Source organism: Nilaparvata lugens, chromosome X (genome assembly GCF_014356525.2).
Source record: "Nilaparvata lugens isolate BPH chromosome X, ASM1435652v1, whole genome shotgun sequence".
NCBI lineage: Eukaryota > Metazoa > Arthropoda > Insecta > Hemiptera > Delphacidae > Nilaparvata > Nilaparvata lugens.
In genome coordinates, this window is record NC_052518.1 from 60,560,402 (window position 1) to 60,586,413 (window position 26,012).

The following is a 26,012-nucleotide window of genomic DNA, read 5'->3' on the forward strand; positions in this document are numbered from 1 at the left end:
CAGATCAATACCCAAAAATCACTTCAGACTTTTCGGACTCAGGGGACCTTGAAACGTATAGAAATTTAGAAATTGGGGTACCTTAATTTTTTTCGGAAAGCAATATTTTCCTTACCTATGGTAATAGGGCAAGGAAAGTAAAAATTGTAGTAAGTTCAAAGAAAACAGTAATTCGAAGCTCATAGACTGAAAGGAGAAATGAGCACTCAATAAATCATTCAATTGCACCACTATTATTATGCTAATTTCATGTCATACAAGTTGAATAAGATTTTTTTACTTTCTAATAAATGCCTGTAAATCAGGTAAACAAAGTCAACAAAGTATTGAGTGTAAATTTAACTTTCATTGCATTATTTTATTCAATTTCTCTGCAAAAAAATAATTGACCCCCTAAATGAAGATCCAAAAATTAGAAATTATAAAATACAGCAAAATAGGCTAAACTAAAACAAGGAGCATACTCGAGTTTAATTCAATATTAAAAAGAAAATAATTCCACAGCTCACAACCTTTCAAGAGTCATTGAGGCACACTTAACTTGTAATGAGATACTAGTCCAGGCCATGAATGCTCAGAAAGATATAGAGGGGAAAAGTTTGGAACCCAATTTTTGACCTCGCAGTCCTTTTAAGGATAGTGAGGGGGTAAGCATATAAAAAGTCCTCACTCTTACCACACTCAACACTGAAACTGCTATAAAAATTGATGGAAAGCATAAAATGATGAAATAATACATTAAATTGAAGAGAATTGAATGCTCACTGTCTTTTAAATACTCCTATAGTCCAGTCAATGAAAGATTATAGAGGGAAAATTTTGGAACCAAATTTTTGACCCCGTAGCTCTTCTTTTAAGAATAGTAAGGGAGTATTCATATTAAAAGTCCTCACTCCTACCCCCTGTGTAAAAAATTACATTTTTTCGATGCATTCTTGTTCAGTAATAAGCCCTGAAAGTGCAAAAAATTGGAAGAATAACTGTCTTTTCAAAGATTTTACACTTTTAAAAGTGAATATCTCAAAAACTAAAGAAGATAAAAAACTCTACTGTACAAAACTTGTAGGAAATTTATCTAGCTTCATTTTTACTCAGTTAGCCATCTCGCTGAAATGCATTGTTTCCCAGTTACATGCGTGTCAGCCAGAATTGAAAAAATGCAACTTTTAAACTACCCTCATCCCTCAAGGAGTAGGGATGAGGACTTCTAATATGTTCACCTTCTAACTAGTTCAAACAAGGCTGCGAAGTCAAATATTGTGCTCCAAACATTCCCTCCAAATTTCCCTGACAATTGATCTATTGTTGTTAAACTGAAGATTTCACACTCAACACTATAACGGCTGTAACAATCGTTGGGAGATGCGTAAAATAATGAGACCATAGATGAAATTGAAGAGAATATAATGCTCTATGAGCCCATGATTAGCATGGATTTTTTCAATGAATCGTTAAAAAGTTATAAGGCCAAAATATAAAAAAATCGGAGCCGGAAGGGGTTTTCTTCAAAATTTGATACATTAGAGAGCTCATAAAATAATAGAAAACTATGAGAAATATGGAAAAATGTTGGAAATGAAACTTGTAGGATAATTTTTGAGCTTTAATATTATGATTGTGTTCAACAAAAATTTCCCAAAGGCACATATTGTTCGAGATATATGCAAAAAACATAATAAGTATGACACTTTCAAACCACCCCCACCACCTTAGCACAGGGGGTAGGAGTGAGGACTTTTGATATGTTTACCCTCTTACCACCCTTAAAAGAGCTACGGGGTCAAAAATTGGGTTCCAAAATTTCCCCTCTATAATCTTACATTATACGAGTAAAAAGACAGTGAGTGAGTGAGCAAAAACAGGCTCAAAGAATGATGATTTATTGATTATATCAATGTAGAATGTGGTTGAGCTTGATCAATATCGAATAGAATGATGATTTATTGATTATATTGATGTAAAATATGAGTGGTATTGATCAATTTCAATTATTTTTAGAACAATTCTATAAATTCCCTCAAGTTCTCATAAATTCCCTTAAATTCCCAAAATTTCTTTGCCTCGGAAATATTCCCGGAAATATTGCCAAATCAAAAGTTCCTTCCCACTGGGAATATTCCCGATCCACATCACTACATTCCACTCAAGTGGGCATCATGCTAAAAATACTGATATTGGCTTCTAAATGTCAAGTGTTTGGTACTCCAGTTGTACGGGTAACCACAACTGAGAACCACAAAACCTAACCTGTCTATAGATTTCCTACGGCGCAAATGAAAATCGACTGTAGTGAAAAGTCAGAACAAGTTCTTATAATGAGATTGTTTGTTATTGGGTTTGAGGACGAGAAAAGAATAATGTGTTTAAAGCACAGTAATGATTTGAATCGAAAAACTATGAATTAAATTTCCGAAGGACCAGCTTGATATCAGTTCATCAATGAGAGATATAATAAAACAAAGGAATATTAAAAATGAAGCATAAAATAATAAACATAGTTTATAATAGTCATTGTAATAGTAATAGTCATTGTTGAAGTTCGATGTTTTTCGTTACCTGAATTCGCGTCCATGGCCATGGAAAGAATACGCATAGTTCACGAGCACTGGACACTTTCACTGGTAATACTTGTCTTGAGGTGTAAACAAAAATAACGAGGTCTAACTAAATGAGGTTTTTTAACAAATAAGAAAATACTGAGTAGCGACTTTGGGGGAGAGGTTTGAACGAAGCATTTACAAGAGGTAGGGTGTGACCGACTGCATCTAGCAGAGGCGAGCAAGTCACTCGTACTAGGCCTAGCTAGCTACCCCGGGAAAAGCTCCATCCCGGGCAGAGGCTCCACGACTAGAGCCCGGAGTGATAGTACCGCGCAGGCGTACCGTACTATAAAAAATATTACGATGACTCAATTACAATAATCATTATATTGTTGGCGGGCGTGTGGCGCTAAAATATGAAGCTGATTCAAAATAAGTAGGCTATTAATCTAGTATGATTATTACATAACAAAGATTCTCTTAAATCTGTCATCATTGGTTGAACAGGAGATCGATGTTATTTATGAAGAATGCTGATAGTTTAAAGTGCAATAAAATCAGTCGTTTTTGATTTATGCCTATAATGCATGTATGTTGATTTTGTGCACGATAAAAAACTGATAGTGAACAGATCTGATAAAAACAAATTACAATATTACCTTGAATCCGAAATTTCGAGGCATACAAGATTGAGTATACGGTGTCGGTCTGGACTAAGAAAGTAGTTGACAAAGTCTCCAAACCTCATCGATGAAGTCGACTGCGTGTATACATCTATCACGTTCACTGAACGATCCGATCCTGCAACACAATTCAACATTCAAAGCGAATCATTAAAGAAAAAATATCATCCAAAGAAGTAAGGAAGTCAATACAATTTAAAAAATACAATTTACAATGTTGATAATAAAACAAGTAATGGAGTTTCTAAAAACTGCCTGAAAGGTGATTAATTGTGAAAAAATTATTTATGCTGAGTATGAAATGTTAATCAATAATATTATTTCTGGTAACTAAGAGGGTAATTTTTTTCAACCTCCGATTGGCCATTAATAAAAGACGAATTTATAAAGAAGAATAATTTTTCCACTGAAAGTTACTTACACTTATGATTATTCTTCAACATAATTGTCGTGAATGCTGAGGCATTTGTCATATTTGATATTTGAGGACCATCCTACCAAAATCCTCTTTATAAAATGCTGCCGCCAACTTGGAAGCCCTGCCCTTAAAGTCAAGTCTTAAGTTAAGGGGGAAAGGTATAAGTTACTAGTGACCAAGACGAGTTTGCAGTGGGTTATCGAAATCATCCAAATTGTTTTGCTGGAGAAGCCGTTTAGTTGCACCAGCACTATGACGACAAGTTTTTGATTACGTCGATTCGGGAAGTCATTTCAACTGACGTCTTTAATTTTTCGACACTATTCACGTCCAAAATCATCACCAATTATGTTTTCCTACGTAAATTTGAATGATTCTTCATTTAATTAATGCTGAATTATTGCCTTTTGCTTGCAAAAATGAGTAACGACATGCAACTAGGACTTGGCGGTAGGCTCAAGTGAGGCGGCCATGTTTCTGGGTCTATAACTCGACAACTATTGACGATCTCGCCGAACCGATTACAGGGCTTTTGGTGGGGATGACAAGCTATTTAGCCCTATGAGAATCGCCCCCTACCGCTTTTCTATGTCTTAAGATAAGTGATCGGAGGTTGAAAAAGATGACCATCGTAAAAAGATAACCTTAAATTCTTCTAGTATGTATCTAAACAATATATTGAATAATCAGAACTACAATACCAATAGCAAGCACACCCCTTTTTCATGTCTATATTGACTGTACTAATATTGATAGTGTGGAAGTTTTTCATAATTAAGAACCACTGATTGTATTGTAAATTTCACTTCATTGGCCCATTTATTGAAATGGAAGAGTTTCAACAGAGAACAATACCATAATCTGTTGATAGATGATAAATAAATAAATTTAAAAAAATAAATAAATGCCTTTATTGAATGTAATTGCATTACACTTATACAATATACAAAAGTCATGCTGGCATATACTCCATGGCAAAGTGCCGTCAGGAGGAGTTGGCAAGTTGTTTTTTACATTATTTTCTTTCAATCAAAAGAAAATTAATTTCATAACATAAAAATTGAAAAAGAAAAAATGAGAAATACGGAGAAGAAGATTTATACAATGAAAGAAAAAAAAGAAGAGCAATTAAAAATTGAATTCCTGGATCAAGAAATATCTATACTTCCACGCATCTCCGCAGTATTGTCCCACTAGCTTCCAGTTTTCGCCATTCAGATGTACCTTCAGCTCAGCGACGGAGAGCAGGGTCTTCTTGAAGTATTGTTTTCTGATTTCTGCAAGAACCGGGCATCTGGCTATGAAGTGGATTATGTCCTCTTCCTCCTTCATATTGCAGAGAGAGCAGATCCTCACGTCCTGCCGGTGCGAGTAATTGTTTAGGTAGATAAGCTCTGTCCTTAACTTCATGAACCACTTAATCCATGAAAAGTCCACCGGTTCGTAGAATGGTGGATGAGTCATTTGGTGAGTCCATTGGTGAATGGAGTCAGTTCCGGATACAGGGAGCATCTCTGGCTTCTCCGTAGTCTGCTATTGAGTCCCTCTCTCAGCCCCTCGGTAACTTTAGTAACAAGTGCTTCAACATTGCCCACAAAGAATTCTGTTGCCTGTATGCCATAAGCTATCCGCATATCCGTCCAGTCTCTATATACAAATATCTCCTTCTCAATAATCTTCTTGAGCAGAATATGCGGGTATCTGTTATTGGGCAGATTGATGCATCTCTTCATGTACTTGAAGTGGAGCCTCAATGTATGGACAAAGAGTGGTAAGAGTCCAGTTTCGAGTAGAAGACAGTAGTTTGGGGCCCACATCGGCAGGTTGAATACCTTCTTGAGGAAAAGGCGTTGAACTTTTTCCACTTCCTCAAACATCCGTCCTCCCCATACTTGTGCGCCATAACACACTACAGATCGCGCCATCGCTTCAAATACTCCCAGCTTTGATTTGAAGGGGATGTTTTTCTGTGAGAACAAACCATTGAAAATATTTATGGACATCCTTGCTGCTGATGATCTCTCCCTGAAATGATCTGTTAATGATAATCTGGATGTCAAGATCATTCCTAGGTACTTTTAACTGTTTACCACTTCAATTGGTTCGTTGTTTTACCTCCAAACATCATGCCTACTCGTTTTGCCTCCTTTCATAAAAATCAATATCTTTGATTTGTTCAGATTAACTTGCAGGCTCCAGTTCTTGCAGTATCCTTCCAAGCCAGCTATCATCCTTCTCAAGGAAAGTCTGTCCGGAGCAAGAACTATGTCATCTGCATAGGCTAACATCTTTATACATATGTCTCCAATATTGACTCCTCCATCCAGCCAGTCTTCCAAATCATTCAGGAACAGTGAGAATAGCAATGGGCTCAGTAGGCAACCCTGCTTTACGCCGGTGCGCATTTCAAACTTCTCCGACAGTCCCTGAAGTCCCCAAACTCTAGCTGTTGATCCATTGTAAAGACTACGAAGGGCGTTTAGCATCTTGTAAGACATTCCTAGTGCTGAAAGTTTATAAAAAAGTGCCTGCCTGTCTATTCTATCAAACGCAGCCGAAAAATCAACAAAGAAGGCATAAAACTTCCTCCCTCGACCACATAGCTTGAGGTTGACAATACTCATGATGTTGAATATATTGTCTACAGTGGAATAGGACTTCCTGAAGCCAGCTTGGGACTCGCACAGAATGTTGTGATGTGTTATCCATTTCTCCAGCCTGTCAAGTAGAGCTCCAGTGAACAGTTTATACACTGCATTGCAGAACGATATTCCCCTGAAGTTTGCGGGCTCGTTGCTGTCTTCCTTTTTGAAAATTGGGAAGATAATGGACTCCTTGAAGCAGTCAGGGAAGTCAGCAGAGTCAAAGAAGCGGTTGAAAACGTCTGTTAACCTCACCAAAAAAGCCACTGGAGCACCCTTGAAAAATTCATTTGTAATTCTGTCCTCACCAGGTTCCTTATTATCTTTAGCTCTAGCAAGCACTTTTTTCAAGTCCTCTAAAACGAGTGGTGTGTCCAGAATTTCATCCACTATGTACGGTTCAGCATACAATACTTCATCCGCAGTGATGACAGGATTCAACAACTTATCAAAGTGCTGTACCCAGTCCCCTAGTGAAATATCACTTCCTGCTCTGAAGCTCCTTCTCCTGAAACATCTCACAAGTTTCCAAAACTGACTCGAATCTTTCACTGCCTTAAACTTCTCTGTTAATGACAACCAAAACATTTTCTTCTTTCTCAGACATAACTGTTCAAAAGCTTTATTTAATTCTATATACCTGTTTCTAATAGTATCAGACTTAGTTTTTCGAAATGCTTTCAACAGGGCAAAAGACTCCTTTCTTTTCTTCTCACAATCCCAATCATACCAATGCTCTTCATTCCTCACCATAGTTCTTGTTAAACCTGTCGGCGCAAAATCGTGAGTTAGGGATAGCAGTTATCTGAGGTCATCCTTTGGGTCGATCCAATGTAGTCGTCTCCTCATTTTCAAGGACAGCTCGTTGCGATACTTCTGTTCATTTTCTGGTCTCCAATGCAGCTTGCTACGAATTGGTACTGGACAGTCCTCCGAAGTTGTTCTTGAACGTCCTGGCAAATAGACCTCTGTAACCGTTGGCAGATGGTCGGAAAAGATCTCTGGAACCACCTCAAACGAAGCGATGGCAGGTAGAGAGTTCACTGAGACCGCACACAAGTCTATGACGGAGGAGCCTTGCGCTCCAATATACGTCACTTCGCCGCCCGCATTCTTCCTCGTCCGCCCATTCAGGATCACCAATCCAAAATCATCAAAAAGCGCCAACAATTCCCTTCCACATGCATTTATGACCGCATCTTTCGAAGTCCTATCACAGCATAGGATACCAGGTGAGTCAGATAGGATTTCCTCTGGTATAACCTGCCTGTTGCCAACCCTACCATTAAAATCTCCTACAACCACCAATTCGAGATCGCTGCACTCCACCAACAAATCTCTCATACTAATGAAATCATTCATCCATTTATTACAGTTTAGATAAGTAGGAATGACGATGAATCGATGTGACTCCACATTTAGTTCGATAATACTGTGATTGAGTATTGATTCAAACTTTATAATCCCATTCTTGACCTTATCCCTCCTGACGACATAGATTCTCCCCTCACTCGCTCTACCACGACGTGCCGCTCTCACCGCAGGAATCCAAATCAATTCGTACTCATCAAACTTCATTTTAAATTTTTTAAACACTTCCTCATCATAAACAAATGTTTCGAACAGTAGGAATATATCATAATTTTTGAGAAAGCAGAAAAAAAGGTGTTGTTGAATTTATTTACAATTCCTGCCACATTATACTAATCGCTAATGCATCGTTCTCCTTTTTATTCATGTGCTCAGGGTATTCATTTTCCATTCTGTTTCTAATTGGCGGGCTCTGTATCTCCTGAGGGACGAAAAAAAATCGTGATATTGGGATTACTGTTTCGGGGTTGCCTCTGAAGGTTCTCTCCTTTCCTCTTGTTTCAAAGATTTTCATCAGGTTTATAATTTTCCTCTAGTTGGCGATCTTCCTGCAGTAGACGGCTTTCCTCTGGCTTCCTGTTGTACTCCGTGTTCAAGACATCATATCTCATAAACTTCCCATCCACAACCAAACCATTTCTTCTCATTTTAACACTATGCGTATCACTGAGTCGTTTTCGAATTTCATTCAGTTCTTTTCACCTCTCTCTTGTCTCATTATCTTGGTCTTCACTAACGAAAATCTTTGATTTTTTTAATTTACCACAGTTTCTCAAAATACTATTTTTTTTTTACATCCCGAGACCAGCGATAGGGTGATTGGTCTTGTCTTGGAATCCGATTTTCTTCCCAGTCTTCTAACAGCGTTTATATCACTTGCTTTAAGTTCAATTTTCATTACTTCATTGCATATGCCCATAATCTTTCTCATTACCTGATCTCCGTCCTCGCCAGCAGGCTCAATAACTCCATGGAAAATCAAATTGTTTTCCCTCTTCAAATTGTTTATTAAATGACTTTGGTTTTGTAGGACACGTTTCAATTCTTCATTCTGTTCTCTTAACGCTTCAATTTTGCTATTCTGTTCTGATATGATAGTTTTCAAATTCAACTCATTCATTTGCTGCTTTATGACTTGCTTAGTACTTTCGATAATTTCGCTCTTGTACTTTTCGAGAATCCCTGTTAAACTTTCCATTTTTACGGCCATTATGAATGTAACTGTCAAAGAAAATGCAGTGAATGAGCTTCTACTCAACTCTAACGGTGGTCGACTGAAATCAATTGAATTGTTTGTGTATGGATCGAAACAAATGCAACAGCTGAGCTTTTGACCCACTGTCTTATATCTCTTATCAAAAGATAAGCAATTCCGTTAGGTACCAAAAATTATTGAGGCCGGTCAGTGATTATTACTGTGTCTTACGAACAGACGGCTCACCGAGGAGTCGAAAAATAATAGGCAACGTTACAGAGCAGTCCTTTATACAGTACGGGCCAAATTTGGGGGTATTTTCACTGAAACAGTTGGTATAATGCGCCGAAATCAAGTAAATACACTCACACAAACGCAGAAATAGGAGTGATAAAAGATTGAAGCTTGTCTTCAACGCAAACAACGCAAGAGCCTGGCTTGAAGAAACGATTTCCATTTATCAATATCCGTAAAACTTACTTGCAATCCGAATATATTGATACTTAGAATAATGTTCCTACCTTTTCACACCATGACTATCACACACAAAACACAATTAGACCACACTTTGTATTAAAAAACTGTAAAAATTGAAGAGCTCCAAATACCAAGAACAATCACAAGCAAGACAGGCTTGCCAACCTGATAGATGATATGAGCATTACCCAAGTGTCGACCATCATTAGATCTATAATGTTCTGCATGGAAGGAGAAGCCAAACATTAAGTGAATCTGAACAATATTACATGATAAAAAATTCGTCGAATTGGACTCAAAGAAGACAACTTCCTGTTAAGAAAATTGTATTTTAATAAAACTGTAGAAAAATTGTTGGAAACAGATTCCAGCTGGCGGTTTTGCTCCAAAGTTAAAACCGAACGGAGTGCTGGTAAATTGTTAATGAGTAACTTATAAATTATAAATGAGTTATATAAACAATATTTGTTCATGACTTACCGACAGCCTCCTCAATATCGCGAAGTGTTAGTGTGGGTGGAGGCAAGGTTATACCAAGTCCTTTCTTTTTCTCAATTAATATCGGTCGATCAAATCCGTTCTCCAGTAAATACTCCACTGTTAAATCCTTCCCTTTCATTTTCACCATAAGGCCCTCACTACTGCAAAATCAATAATTTTATAACTTGAAAATATTTCATAGGAGCAGCACACTGACGAATCATCGGAAATCGCAAGCAAAACCATACATTGCAGTTGGAGAAGAACCGAGATATGAGATGTTTGAAGGTTGGCTATACGAGGGAACGCAGCGTTACAATACCAGCATTTTCATTTTACTCGACTCATTTAGAGAAATTTTATTTGATTTTTGTTTTGTGATAAGTGACGTTATAATGACTGTTCTCTTAAGGCTCAATGATATATAAACGACAGTACTGAGGAAATTACCTCAACAATAATCGACTTTCAATAATTAGAGGAAAAAACATGAAACAGAATTATATAATATTGATAAAATATGATTAGGCTACTACTTCACACAGTCAAATTGCCATTATAGGCAGAATGAGTTTCAGTAAAATTCAGTTTGATCATGACGCTGCATAAAAAACAGTCGTTTGCCATAAATTTGCTTATATTTCAACATAAATCCCTTTTAGTTATTCAGTATGGAGTAGGCTACGTGGCTACCTAATACAATCGATAATACTGATACCTACAAAACATTCGAAATTTTTACATAGACAATAGACAATAACAACCACAAAAATAATTCATGAGACTGGCTATACTTTTATAAGAAAAACTAGTGTTTTACCTCTTAAAATGCCTTCGTTTCTTGAGCTCTTCTATGAAAAGAGGAGATCCAGTTTCCAAAGGCTTATCGTGGCCATCCTTATCATAAAAGTCGTGCCTATGCCGATTGAACACAATTTTCACTAGAACAGGAAAGCATAGAAACAAATTAAGTTAATATAAAATAAACAATAAATGATAAAAGATCATTATTATTGAATTTCTCTCCAATCATGAAAATTTACAAAGTCTAAAAACTTTGGTTAAATTTGAAAAAATGCTAGGTTTATAAGCCTATATTTATTATAAAACATATAAATACTTATTATGGAAACTTACTTATGGTTGGTCCATGGTTTGGGACACACTGTGGACAATGGTATATCTCATAATCACGAGCTGCTATTTCTAACACGTTCACACACCTAAAACACACACATAACAATTCAATCTTCTTATTAATCAATCATATTTATTCATCAAAAATGTACAAGTACATTGAATATTGTACATACACATGTTGTCACATTAAACAAAGAAAATTAAAAAAAAAAACAAACCAACACACAAATACAGTCAATGTCGAAATCGCATAAAATTACTCCTGAACAAATTCCTGATAGGAGTACAAAGACATTCCCACCAGACATTCCCACATCAGATGAGCTTTAAAACATCTTATATTTTCTATAGACTTCAAATTACTAGGCAGCATGCTAAAAGTATCTATCACCCATATAAGTTGTCCTTTTTTTAAAAAATTCCAAGTTATATCATTAATATATTGCCCATGAATTGTTAATATGCCTAGCTGGGGGAAAATGTGTTTAACAGAGTCATTCCTTTTGATTTTCATAATAATTCTTAGTGCTCTTTTTTGTTGAATTAGTATTTTATCGAGATTTCTCTTGGAAGTGCTGCCGTAGATACATAGACCGTAAGCTATGTTAGAATGTATCAATGCGTGGTAAATGGCTACTAAAGCGTTAAGACTAAGAGCTATAGAATAAGAATATAGTTTCTTACGTTATTCTAACGTTATAGAATAAGAGCTGAGTATTTCAAAGTATTATGAGTATTATCCGATCTAACACAGTTTCAATTTGGTTTGTAAAATTGTTTCAAATACCAAACCTAACCGAAAGCATGCCTTCAGCAAGCGCTAACCTAACCAATACAGACTCAAGTTTGAAAATAGCTGGATTCATAGTCAAGTTTGGAACTGATAGATATCTTTAATAATAATAAATTTAGTTTAACTATATAGGTACAAATTATATAGTAATAGTTCACTGTTGAATAAAACTGAAAGTTGACTTGAATAACTTGAAATTGACTTGTTAACACTCTTCCCGCCATCGGATTGACCTCTTCTGAATAGAGAATATAGAAATGCTTACTTATCTTTAATTATATATATATATATGAAGCAATAGAGGTATCTCACTGCCCAAACAGGCAAATCAAGTCAATCAGAACTGTCCAACCAAAGCGTTAAAATATGAAAATATACTAATGACGATCGATTTGATGATATTCACAAACAAGATAATCCTGTATTAAATTCTTTCTCTTTTTCATGTATTACTGTTGAGCAGGTGTATAATTCTATATTATCTCTCAGTAATAGTGTTTGTCTTGATGTTTACTATTTAAATTCATGTTTTATGAAATTGGCTGCACCATTTGTATGTGAAGTGTTGTGTTACCTTTTTAATATTTGTATTAAGGATGGTGTATTTCCTAAATGTCTGAAATTAATTGAAGTTATTCCTTTGTTGAAAAAAGGATCATCTCTGGATTACAACAATTATAGGCCTGTTTCCATTATTCCTATAATTTCAAAGATATTTCAGATGGTACTCTATAAGCAAATCATAAGCTATTTTGAAAGCAATTCACTGTTCACAAATAGTCAATTTGGATATAGATCTAAAAGAGGTACTCATGGTGCTATATCTGAATTCATGAAAAACTGTATTAACTGGCTGGATGGTAAGAACAAAGTTTCTAGTAGTTTTTATGACATGTCAAAGGCTTTTGACACCATATCTCATGATATTTTGGTAAAAAAACTCCAGTTTTATGGGTTTGATGATGTGTCTATTAAGCTTATGATTTCCTATTCAAGTGATAGATTTCAGGCTTCTTTTTATAAGGGTTCTCTTTCTCATTTTTTGAAGGTTCAGACAGGTGTACCCCAGGGTTCCACACTTGGACCTATACTCTTCATTATTTATACTAATGACTTGCCAGCTGCTATAAGTAATGGAGATATTAAGGCTTTTATGTTTGCTGATGATCTGGCAGTCCAGATTAAGTGTGGAAAGATTTTTACCAATTTGAATGTATTGGGACGGATTAATGCGACTATTGAGGACTGGACAGCTGCTAACTTTCTTTGTCTCAATAAAGATAAGACCCAGTTGTTAGATTTTGACTTTGGTTGTAAGACAAATATTAGTTATGTCAAATTTCTTGGCATCACATTGCAGAGTAATGTGAAATGGGAAAATCATATTTTTTCATTGGGTAAGAAAATATCTAGAGGCATTTTTATGTTTTGTAGATTAAGAAATATTGTTAGCATTGATGTGTTGGTAGCTGTATATTATGCTCACATTCAGTCACACCTGTTGTATGGTATTTTGGCATGGGGGGGAGATACCAATATGAAGAAACTTTTTGTTGTACAAAAAAGGGCCGTAAGGATCATTTGTAAAGTGGATAGTAGAGCACATTGTCGACCTCTGTTTAAAAAACTAAATATTATGACTTTTTATGCTTTGTATGTGTTTGAATGTCTGATGTATACCAGAAAAAATCTATCCATCTTACCCATAAATAGTAATATTCACAATCATTTTACAAGACTTTTACAAGACAAGCAGAAGCATTTAGATTATCACAGTGCAATTACCATTTAACTTTGAAAAGTTTTGTTGAATTTCGAAAGAGGTTATTTAATAAACTGCCTGCTCATATTAAAGAACTTAATATTAATAGTTTTAAGGTTTCTGTTAGAAAGATTCTAATTGACTGCAGTCCATATGGTTATGAGGATTTGTGGTGATGTCTTTGTATTTTCTTATTCTGTGAATTCTCTTATATTATATAGAATTTGCTTATATTTGTCTTATTTTTGTATATATTACGATGTGACTGTGATGACTATTAACGTTTATTGTTATATTTTAGAATTTTTTTTTGAATTGATGACTTTGTCTTGCATTTTTGTTAAAGTGTTCTGACAATAAATGACTCTTGATAAAATTTGAATTGTATGCGATAACTAACCCAACTAAAAATGACTCATACTGACTTATGTTCAATTGAAGTAAGAATGTTTCCAAAGTTAAACTATGTTGTTTATTAGTTAAACACAAACTCTTGATTCATATCAATTTTACCTGTCTAGTTAGTAGTTTTCAGATTTTTGGTTCTGGTAGAAATTTTGATTGGAAAGTGTTATTGATTTCCGTAATTGAATACGATTAGATAGATGAAGATGAATCTTCGGAAATCATCGACAGCAAAATATGAGTCATGTAAAACAAAACTCAAGCGGGCTGTTTTTGCACCTATCAAGGTTAGGATCATTCAACTGATCCGGCTGGAAAACTAAGCTGAATTCGTGGGATAATGTTAGATTTTCATAATGCAACGATATGAATTACATCGTTGATATTATCATTCAATAAAGTAATAGAAGAGAATGTACATTTTATAGCATTAGACACAAAATAATTTTCTTTACCTGCCATGGAACCAATCCTTGCAGGCATCGCATTGTATCATGAATGGGTATTTTTTGTGATAGTTTTTACCACAAAAACAGTGGACCTGTTTTGCCTTGGCTTCCATATTAGGTGAAACTATTTCTTGAAACTCTTTTTATCACCAATAACTTTAAATTTTGAATCACATTTCAAAAAAGAAAACAGAAACCAACTAGCAACAAAACGATGCAACGAACCAACAACAACGCAAACGTGAGAATAGAATGGAATAAACACAAGGGCTACCAAATACATGGAATGTAATTTTCCGATGAATCAGATTCGAAATAATAATCATTGGAAATGAAATTGAGCTTTTAAATGAGATAATTGCATTATTTTGGAAATTTTTATCAACGTAAAAAAACTGTGTTCACACATTCAAAAGGAGATTTGATTTTTTACAATACAGTCTGAACTCTGCATGGAGGAGTGACGTGAAATGTCGACACGCTTGAAAAGTGACACACCTATTGGCTTAGTGATTGCTTGAAACAGCCTGTTGTCCACAACTTCTAACCCGTCGAAAGTGGAAGCTCTTGTATGTATGTAGGGTACATACAGAGCTGCAGGTGATTACTGTGTCAACGTTATCACTATCATAATACCGTATATTTAATCAGAGTTGCTATCGGGAGCTCGATGAGAAGGCATCTTATCTTCTAGCGTATCCTTGCCTGTCTCGCTCAGCCCGAATGTTCCATGGTGAGGTCCACGTTATAATGGCAGTCGATAAAGATAGAAGAATAGCGATGCCGATTCTCTGCATTAATTAATTGTATTTCTACACTGTAAAAAACATAATTGGCATCATTGTGGCCCTACAAAAGGATAGTACCACCGGCTTCGTCGAATAATAGACAAGGATAGCAAAACCAAAGTTGATCAAATACTGTCATTATAACGTGGACCTCACTATAGCTTGTAATATTCAAACTACATTTCGAATTACTTGGAATTTTGTAAAATAACTTGAGTATTTGAATAGGTTTTGCTGGTTGAGATAGGTAGTCTACGTTTTAGCAGAATGACTGTTCCAAGTGTGAACTTGAATAAATGTTCAGAGTGTGATATAAGTCTGGCCGACTGTGGTTCAGAACAAATAATACAGTAGTGTGTTAAATGCAGTGAAAAATTCCATGCTGACTGTGTTAACGTGTCCGATAAAAACCCAGTCTTAAGTAGCTTATCGTTGTGTTAAATGTGGTGGAAACGTAGCTCAAACTCAACCAAACGAACTTGAAGTACCAGTAAGTAACAATAATAATAATACGAATTCTGATATACTTGAAGCAATACCGTAAGCTACTCAAATTTGAAGCTTGATCAAAGACTAGTTGAATTTGAAAAGAAACTTTCTCAATGTTTAGCGGATAATATAATTTCTTTGAAGCTAATTGTTTCAGAATTAGTATCAACTTCCTATGGCAAAAAAATTAACGTTATGAAACAGGAAAACAATCATTTAAAGAAGCAGTGCGATGAACTTAAATCTAAACTTACAGAAGCCAAATATATGACGACTCCACGGACACACGACCGTCGGGAGGACCTAGGAAGTAGAAAAAAGTAAGCAAACTAGAAATCAAGGATGTTTAATTTTAAAATTTCCAACTTAGAGCAATATATATGGTAGCAGAAGACAAAGTTTTTGAAAACTACTAACCGTATTAAGAGTAGGCTACTGAGTATTGAAAGTACTAGAAAATCATTGCATGAACTCAATGGAAGCCTTTATTTCCAAGGATGAACGATTGAAATAATAAAAAAATGACTATTGAGGGAATTTTCATAAATGAATATAACTAACAACAAAAGAGTGTGATATTTTATTTCTAAAAGTATTAAAATTAATTCAACAAGATTATTTATATTCTTCAATGACCATTGAAAAGATAAATATCTTGTTGTAAAAGAGATTAATTAACGATAAGACTGAGAGAAGGTTATTTCTAACTGTAATTATAAAATTCAATATCATTACAAATGTCTATATACTTCTCAATTTGAAATTGTATATTTAATTGAATAATACTCTCTTAACGTAGATGATATTAATAATCACTTGGGTACACTGTTCGAAATAGACTGGTAATAATAATTGATAAGTATTATTCTTAAATTTCTGAAAGAATCAAATTTCAATCATCGCCTCAACTATAATTATTTTCATAATTGCTTCTAGATTATTATTGCAGTTGAGGAAGACCTTAGGTGAATCGAATTATAGGTAATGAATTTCAATTTTATTTTATTCATAAAAACTCATAACTCATATCTAGCACAGAAAAACATATATAGAATTGAAGGAGATTGATTCTCCGGGAAATATGGAATAATATTAAATTTGTAGTATTGTTATAGTTGTGCTGCACTTACATTTCATTCATGGATGAAAGAAAGTATGATCACCAGCTAAATATAATGATCAATGATGATTGAATAACGATTGACTTGAAGCAATATTATTTTGGAAAAAATTGACTCATATCCACTAAAATTATCTGTATATGTTTCTGTATTTTCAGTGAATTTATCTCAGTTTGTTTGTTTCATTAATGATCTGACCTAATGTCGTCTATTTTTTATTACATCTGGTTATGAAAGGCTTCTACCAGAAATAATATGTCTTAAGATAACATCCTAAATGGCTTATTTTCAGTCATAGGCTCATGATTATTTGGATAAGTGCCAATAAAAAGAAGAATACACACCGTTTTGTGCATTAAATTAACTGATACCGTACATGTGAGCTGTTATACTACGAGGTAAATGAGGTGGAAATGGAAGATTTTAGATGTTCAGTTTGTTTGTCTTTCGATTCGAATAGTACAGCACTGTAAAATCTGACAAAGCATTTATTGGACCGGTTCCACTTGTTACTCGTTCTGCTACTAGGTAGACATCATGTTGTCATTTTCCGTCTGCGCTGTCCGGTGACGTCACAGTCACGGTTCTACGGCACTGCTCTAATCAAGTTGGTTTCCTATATTATTCGTATTATTCGTCGTGTTATTTGCCGTTTCAATTTTAATATTTGTACTATTTGATTTTTTGGAATTTATTTTGTCTTTAGGCATCTTACTTTCTAGATATTTGCTACTTTTTCACCAAACATTTGTAAACGTTTTTCCGTACGTGGCTGACATTTCCGCCTTCCTCTTTTTGTTGCTAGTGCCTTTAGCTAGCTTCTTGTCTTTCAATGGAGTCTAGTCGGTGTGTGCACATCTCGCGCCCGGTCTAAACTTTTCATCCAAATTCATCTGATCTACGGAACGTTTTTAAAAGTGAATTATTCTTTCAAATTAATTCGTTTATTCTATTCTTCAATAGTGATTTGATTATTCATCGATTTCTTCACTTATTTACTCTGATAAACTTTGTCAAAATTGCAACCTCGTGTGGGCGTTTTTCGCTATTCATCTGATCTATGGAACGTTTTTAAAGTGTGAATTATTCTTCCAAATTAATTCGTTTATTCTATTCTTCAATTGTGATCCAACTATTCATCGATTTCTTCGCATATTTACGCTGATAATCTTTGTCAAGTTCACAACCTCGTGTGGGCTTCAATTGCCATTCTTCTAACAATTGGCTTCACCTCGTGTAACTCAAACTTTCAAGTTCATCATCTCTACCATTTGGAAATCATTCTAAAAATTCCACAACTTGAAAGTCGGATTATTCGTTTGGAATTCTACATGCTCCTGCCTACATTTCCACTGGGGGATTTGCCTGCTGTGGTGGACGCTTCCATTCTTGTCATCGCATGGCCAGATCACATCGTCGCTTGCTGATGTCCTGTTCCTTTGGGTATTGCGGATTCATTGCCTGTCTGCCTGGCTGCATCTCCTCTTCAAAATTTTATTCAGTTCACGTATATCGTTCTATTCAATTTTCATTTACGTATGTATTTCATAATTGATCTATTGATGTCTATCTTGACATTCAATTCACTGAGGCCACCGACGCCTATTAATTGATCTATTGATGTCTATCTTGACATTCAATTCACTAAGGCCACCGACGCCTATTAATTATTCTATTGATGTCTATCTTGACATTCAAATCACTGAAGGCCTATGCCGCCTATATAATTATACTCAATATTAACAACTATTTTCATTGGATTTAACAGCTACCCTTGGCTTTACAAGTGATATATTCTAAAGCCACTGACTATTAATTGTTTTGTTGATGTCTATCTTGACATTCAATTCACTAGGGCCACCGATGCCTATTAATTATTCTATTGATGTCTAACTTGACATTTAATTTACTGAAGGCCCATGCCGCCTATATTACTGTATTCTATTTGTTGAGCACTATCTACAGCTCATTGTCATTTATTATTATTCCTTTTGTACTATTGATGTCTATCTTTACATTCAATTCACTGAGGCCACTGACGCCTATTAATTATTCTATTGATGTCTAACTTGACATTTAATTTACTGAAGGCCCATGCCAACTATATTACTGTATTCTATTTGTTGAGCACTATCTACAGCTCATTGTCATTTATTATTATTCCTTTTGTACTATTGATGTCTATCTTGACATTCAATTCACTGAGGCCACTGACACCTATTAATTATTCTATTGATGTCTAACTTGACATTTAATTTACTGGAGGCCCATGCCGCCTATATTACTGTATTCTATTTGTTGAGCATTATCTACAGCTCATTGTCATTTGTTATTATTCCTTTTGTACTATTGATGTCTATCTTGACATTCAATTCACTGAGGCCACTGACGCCTATTAATTATTCTATTGATGTCTATCTTGACATTCAATTCACTGAGGCCACTGACGCCTATTAATGGTTTTATTGATGTCTAACTTGACATTTAATTTACTGAAGGCCTATGCCGCCTATATTTTAATGTATTCTATTTGTTGAGCACTATTTACAGCTTATTGTCATTTATTATTATTCCTTTTGTACTATTGATGTCTATCTTTACATTCAATTCACTGAGGCCACTGACGCCTATTAATTATTCTATTGATGTCTAACTTGACATTTAATTTACTGAAGGCCCATGCCAACTATATTACTGTATTCTATTTGTTGAGCACTATCTACAGCTCATTGTCATTTATTATTATTCCTTTTGTACTATTGATGTCTATCTTGACATTCAATTCACTGAGGCCACTGACACCTATTAATTATTCTATTGATGTCTAACTTGACATTTAATTTACTGGAGGCCCATGCCGCCTATATTACTGTATTCTATTTGTTGAGCATTATCTACAGCTCATTGTCATTTGTTATTATTCCTTTTGTACTATTGATGTCTATCTTGACATTCAATTCACTGAGGCCACTGACGCCTATTAATGGTTTTATTGATGTCTAACTTGACATTTAATTTACTGAAGGCCCATGCCGCCTACATTACTGTATTCTATTTGTTGAGCATTATCTACAGCTCATTGTCATTTATTATTATTCCTTTTGTCAATTGATGTCTAACTTGACATTTAATTTACTGAAGGCCTATGCCGCCTATATTTTAATGTATTCTATTTGTTGAGCACTATTTACAGCTTATTGTCATTTATTATTATTCCTTTTGTAAATCATTAAGATTGAACTTTGCAGCAATAACTTTTCATTATAGCACTCAATTTATATTCGCAATTCAGATATCATTTATAATACCCTTTCGATTATTGTTAGGCTTCAATGGTCATTAATGTCATTGACCTAATTTCATTTAAATTTTGTATTTCTCTAACGTTTTTTATCACATGTTGTAATTATCCCAAGATCTTTCAACTCAATCTACTTACAATTGTTTTTGTATGTGGCCATCTGCCTATTATTATTTTATTATTATTAAATCTTATCTTGTTGACTCATTTAGTCTTTTATTGGCGTACTTACCACACTTCAAGCTATCAGTATTTTTATGCACAGAATTCAAAGATTCATTTGTAGATATTAATACCAACTATCATTCACAGTCCACTGCCCTGACTTTGGATTCTGTCATTAAAATTGGTTCATCTGGGCCAGATTTTTGATCCAGTGTTTACCTAGGATAATTGTTAATTGGACCAATTGGATAAAAATTGGTCCTCCAGCCCGTTCATTTTTGATCCAGTGTTTACCTAGGATAATTGTTAATTGGACCAATTGGATAAAAATTGGTCCTCCAGCCCGTTCATTTTTGATCCAGTGTTTACCTAGGATAATTGTTAATTTTTATTACCCATTTCTTGGTCCATTGAACCTTAGGGTTTCAGTGACCGTGTGCCTAATAATCTAGCTTGACGCCAATGATTAGGTCCCGCCCTAGAGTATATTTTATTCCATTGTACCTTTGTATGTTTATATTGTTTAATATTAAGCATTCACACACTTGTTTCAAATTTTCAGTACTGGCTGCAACTCAAAGCACGCTGCGACGTGTATGCACCAGCTATCAACTATCTTGTACCCTGAGAGACTGAACCGCACTGAACTGGTCACAGACGGCTATTGCGCATTGAGAAAACAACACACGGCAAACTACACCGCCTTACAAGCTCGCTACTTGACTCGCCGCACAGCAAGCTTGATACAACTTGCCTCATACGCACAGGCGTGCCTCTCTGCGTACTGGACCAGCGCCCAAAGTTGCTTATTGACGCAGCAATCACATTGCTACAGTGCAGTATCGTTTCATTCACTCAGGTTTTTCTGTTAATTTTTAAGCATGTCCGATCATGAGGAAGATTCACTTCCTGAGCCTTCTGCTCTTTCCAATGCAAGAGACAATTTACACCACGAAATAGATTGGTTCATAACCAGCTATAGCGATTATGTTGTGGACACTGAAGCCACTTATTATCAATTGTTGACTGTCAAAAACGAACTAGGTTCACTTAGAATTAAGTATGATAAAATCCATGAACAGTTATGGAATTCAGAGTTGCAAGCACAAGACACTTCAACTCATTTTGAAATACTTAATAAGTTTATCTCCATTACCTCTAAGGCAAACACTGCATTAACTGCTTTTGAAAGCAGACAACGCAACAATGAGGCCACTGCTGGTGCTTCCCAGTGGCCAACATCTCAAAACTCACATTTGGCAAATTTTCAGTTGCCTCAGATTCCGCTTCCACGCTTCAATGGGGAGCTTTCAAAATGGCAAGCATTCTCAAGTGCTTTTACCAATATTATTGGTAATCAGGATAATATTAATGACTCATTGAAATTTTTCTATCTTCGTCAATCACTCAGTGGTGAATCTCTTGCTAGAGTGGAACACATTGAAGCTGACGAAAATGGTTTTCAGCTTGCATGGAACCTCTTAAGGGAGAGGTATGACAATAAGAGATTAATTGCTGCCAGGCACGTCACAGCAATTGAATCTCCTCCTACCATAAAACGTAACTGTCCACAATCATTACGGGCATTCATTGACTTTTGCAAGTCCCACATTACCGCACTCGAAGCACTTCAACTTGGAGTCCAAATCAAGGACTTATTGTACATGCACAAAATGTTGTTGCAGTTGGATACTGCTACTGTTTGAGAATGGGATAAGAGTGTTGGTATACACAACATTCCCACCATTGATAAATTTTGGAATTTTTTGGAATCACAATGTAAAATCATGGAAGCTGTTGCTTCAAGCTCAGCTAACCATCATCAAGGAAATGTACAGCAAGGTACATCCAACTCAGTTGGTGCTCATAGCAAGCCGAAGTTCAACCAAAATCAATCGAGTGTTCAAGCTAGGATGCAGGTTACTACCTCTTCTATGTCACCTTGTAGTTTTTGTAATTCTGTTGGTCATTTTCCAAATCGTTGTAATGAATTATTGAAGTTGCAGGTTACTGATCGTTGGAATGCTGTCCGTGACAAAAGGTTATGTTATAATTGCCTCAAGCCTTTCACACCCAATCATGTTTGTTCGGACAAATCGTGTACACTTTGTGGCAAGAGTCACCACACTGTTCTTCATAGGTCGTATCCTCAATCACGATACACTCACCCTACTTCTAAGGATAAGGTAACTTCAAATGTTATTCATTCTCAATCTTTTGCTCCCTCCAAGGGTAAGAATGCTGTTTTGGATTCCGTCATGGTTCAGAATGAGGAAACAACTAAGCAAGCTGTGTCTCATGCAGAACAGCCTCAGAAGAACTCTCATGTCACAATGAGCTCCACTTCGTCACTGTGTTTGCAACAGCAATCAACTGTCGCCTTGTTACCTACTGCCAAAGTTTTGGTTCAATCTTCTAGTGGGGAATTTATTAAAGCAACCACGCTTTTAGATTCTTGCTCTGATTGTAATTTGATGTCAACTAGGTTGGCTGAAAAATTGTCACTTGTTACTTTGTATTCTGACACTTTGATTCATAGTGTAGGTGAGAATAAGACCAAATCATCTATTTCTCATTCAGTTTGCTTGTCTTCATCTGATCGTTCGTGGTCGGTTGAAGAAAATTGTATTGTAGTTGATAGCATATCATCTAATGTTCCTAGTGTGAACATCGATCTCTCTAAAATTTCAATTCCTGTTGAACTCAAATTAGCGGATCCATTGTTTGATCAGCCTAAGCCTGTAGATTTGTTACTTGGTGCTGGCATATTCGCATCTGTTCTTCAGCCTGGTAAATTATATCTAGCTCAAAACGCTCCCATTCTTCAGAAAACCAGTCTAGGTTGGGTCATATTTGGTTCTTGTAAAGCTATTCATCCTATTGGAGCACCTCGTTCGTGCCTCCCTGCTTCACCTGTGGCCGCTCCCCGTAGGGTCATGTCAAATTTTCTAACTTCAAATGATGTCTCTCATCAGTCAGAGAAATCAGTTCATGAAATCAGTTCTCAATCAGTTCAGGTATTAGCTACCAATTCTTATCATAATGATGTTATCTCAGGCATAATTAATAGTTGCTCCACCTATCACAAAATTGTTCGTACAATGGCATATGTTCTACGGTTCATTCATAATTGTAGGAAACAAAATTCAGTCGCTCCATGCTTTGGTCAATTAGCTATCTCTGAAATTTCAGAAGCTGAAAATTGTATCTTCAAATCCATTCAAGAAGAGGCCTTCTTGCTGAACTTAAAGCATTGTGTCAAAATCAGGAGCCATTGCCTAATAGTTCTATTAAAGCCTTGTCACCATTCATTTACTCAGATTCACTGCTCAGAGTTGGTGGACGTTTGCAAAATGCAAATGCTTCCTTTGATTATAAACATCAAATATTGTTGCCCAGCAATCACAAATTCACTCGTGCATTGATTGTTGCTCACCATCATCGTCCAAGTCATGCTGGTGTGCAGGCCACCATGGCCAGTGTAAGACAACGATTTTGGTTTCCTTCCACCCATCGCACCATCAAAAGTGTATTGCGGCATTGCATAATGTGTTTTCGCTTTTCGGCTCTTCGTTCTGAGCAAATCATGGGTAGTTTACCAGCGGCCCGCGTTCAGGCTAATTTTCCCTTTTATAATTGTGGTTTGGATTACGCCGGTCCTATTTCCATCTGTGTAGGCGGCCCCAAATCTCATACTTTTTCTCCACCACTCTTCAGAAAAAAGATCCATTCCTCCACCACTCTTCAGAAAAAAGGCAAATGGCTAAACAATTATGAAAATTTGAAGGTCGGTACGGTTGTCATCTTGAAGGATCCTGGTTCCGCGCAGTCCACTTGGAAGCTGGCACGCATTACTGAAGTTCATCCCGGTAAGGACGACAAGGTTCGAGTTGTCACTGTTCTCACTCCCTCTGGCACTTTTAAGAGAGCTATTTCGAGTTTAGCACCTCTTCCCATTGATGAGGATTCTAGTTAATCCCCTTGCTCTTATGGTTCATGTTGTATTTTTAGGTTTCATTGTTTTTTCCCCTGGTTCTCACATGGGGCCAGGTTTTCAATTTCCAATTGCCTTGCCAGATTTTACATATTTCTTACTTTTTCTTATTGTGCCATACCCCCGTATGACACAAGGGGCCCAGTTTATGTAAAATCTGACAAAGCATTTATTGGAACGGTTCCACTTGTTACTCGTTCCGCTACTACGTAGACATCATGTCGTCATTTTCCGTCTGCGCTGTCCGGTGACGTCACAGTCACGGTTCTACGGCACTGCTCTAATCAAGTTGGTTTCCTATATTATTCGTATTGTTCGTCATGTTATTTGCCGTTTCAATTTTAATATTTGTACTATTCGATTTTTTGGAATTTATTTTGTCTTTAGGCATCTTACTTTCTAGATATTTGCTACTTTTTCACCAAACGTTTGTAAACGTTTTTTCGTACATGGCTGACATTTCCGCCCTTCTCTTTTTGTTGCTAGTGCCTTTAGCTAGCTTCTTGTCTTTCAATGGAGTCTAGTCGGTGTGTGCACATCTCGCGCCCGGTCTAAACTTTTCATCCAAATTCATCTGATCTACGGAACGTTTTTAAAAGTGAATTATTCTTTCAAATTAATTCGTTTATTCTATTCTTCAATTGTGATTTAATTATTCATCGATTTCTTCACTTATTTACTCTGATAAACTTTGTCAAAATTGCAACCTCGTGTGGGCGTTTTTCGCTATTCATCTGATCTATGGAATGTTTTTAAAGTGTGAATTATTCTTCCAAATTAATTCGTTTATTCTATTCTTCAATTGTGATCCAACTATTCATCGATTTCTTCGCATATTTACGCTGATAAACTTTGTCAAGTTCACAACCTCGTGTGGGCTTCAATTGCCATTCTTCTAACAATTGGCTTCACCTTGTGTAACTCAAACTTTCAAGTTCATCATCTCTACCATTTGGAAATCATTCTAAAAATTCCACAACTTGAAAGTCGGATTATTCGTTTGGAATTCTACATGCTCCTGCCTACATTTCCACTGGGGGATTTGCCTGCTGTGGTGGACGCTTCCATTCTTGTCATCGCATGGCCAGATCACATCGTCGCTTGCTGATGTCCTGTTCCTTTGGGTATTGCGGATTCATTGCCTGTCTGCCTGGCTGCATCTCCTCTTCAAAATTTTATTCAGGTTACATATATCGTTCTATTCAATTTTCATTTACGTATGTATTACATAATAAATTGATCTATTGATGTCTATCTTGACATTCAATTCACTGAGGCCACCGACGCCTATTAATTGATCTATTGATGTCTATCTTGACATTCAATTCACTGAGGCCACCGACGCCTATTAATTGATCTATTGATGTCTATCTTGACATTCAATTCACTAAGGCCACCGACGCCTATTAATTATTCTATTGATGTCTATCTTGACATTCAAATCACTGAAGGCCTATGCCACCTTTATAATTATACTCAATATTAACAACTATTTTCATTGGATTTAACAGCTACCCTTGGCTTTACAAGTGATATTCTGAGGCCACTGATGCCTATTAATTGTTTTGTTGATGTCTATCTTGACATTCAATTCACTAAGGCCACCGACGCCTATTAATTATTCTATTGATGTCTAACTTGACATTTAATTTACTGAAGGCCCATGCCGCCTATATTACTGTATTCTATTTGTTGAGCACTATCTACAGCTCATTGTCATTTATTATTATTCCTTTTGTACTATTGATGTCTATCTTGACATTCAATTCACTGAGGCCACCAATGCCTATTAATTATTC

At 35.8% G+C, this 26,012-nt stretch overlaps 1 protein-coding gene across 2 annotated transcripts in view; it reads right to left on the minus strand.

Moving 5' to 3' along the window:
- Positions 1 to 14,797, minus strand: part of LOC111049355 (histone lysine demethylase PHF8) — a 56,352-nt gene extending 41,555 nt beyond the window's left edge. Inside the window, exons 1-5 of one of the 2 annotated variants that reach the window (XM_022335401.2) lie at positions 14,362 to 14,797; positions 10,944 to 11,029; positions 10,627 to 10,747; positions 9,807 to 9,967; positions 3,200 to 3,341 (exon numbers count right to left, since the gene is read on the minus strand). In XM_022335401.2, coding sequence (XP_022191093.1) covers positions 3,200 to 3,341; positions 9,807 to 9,967; positions 10,627 to 10,747; positions 10,944 to 11,029; positions 14,362 to 14,468 — 617 coding nt within the window. In that variant the 5' untranslated portion in view covers positions 14,469 to 14,797. The remainder of the gene's footprint in view (positions 1 to 3,199; positions 3,342 to 9,806; positions 9,968 to 10,626; positions 10,748 to 10,943; positions 11,030 to 14,361) is intronic. The other variant, XM_022335402.2, reaches the window with a different exon arrangement.
- Between the last annotated feature and the right edge of the window lie 11,215 nt (positions 14,798 to 26,012).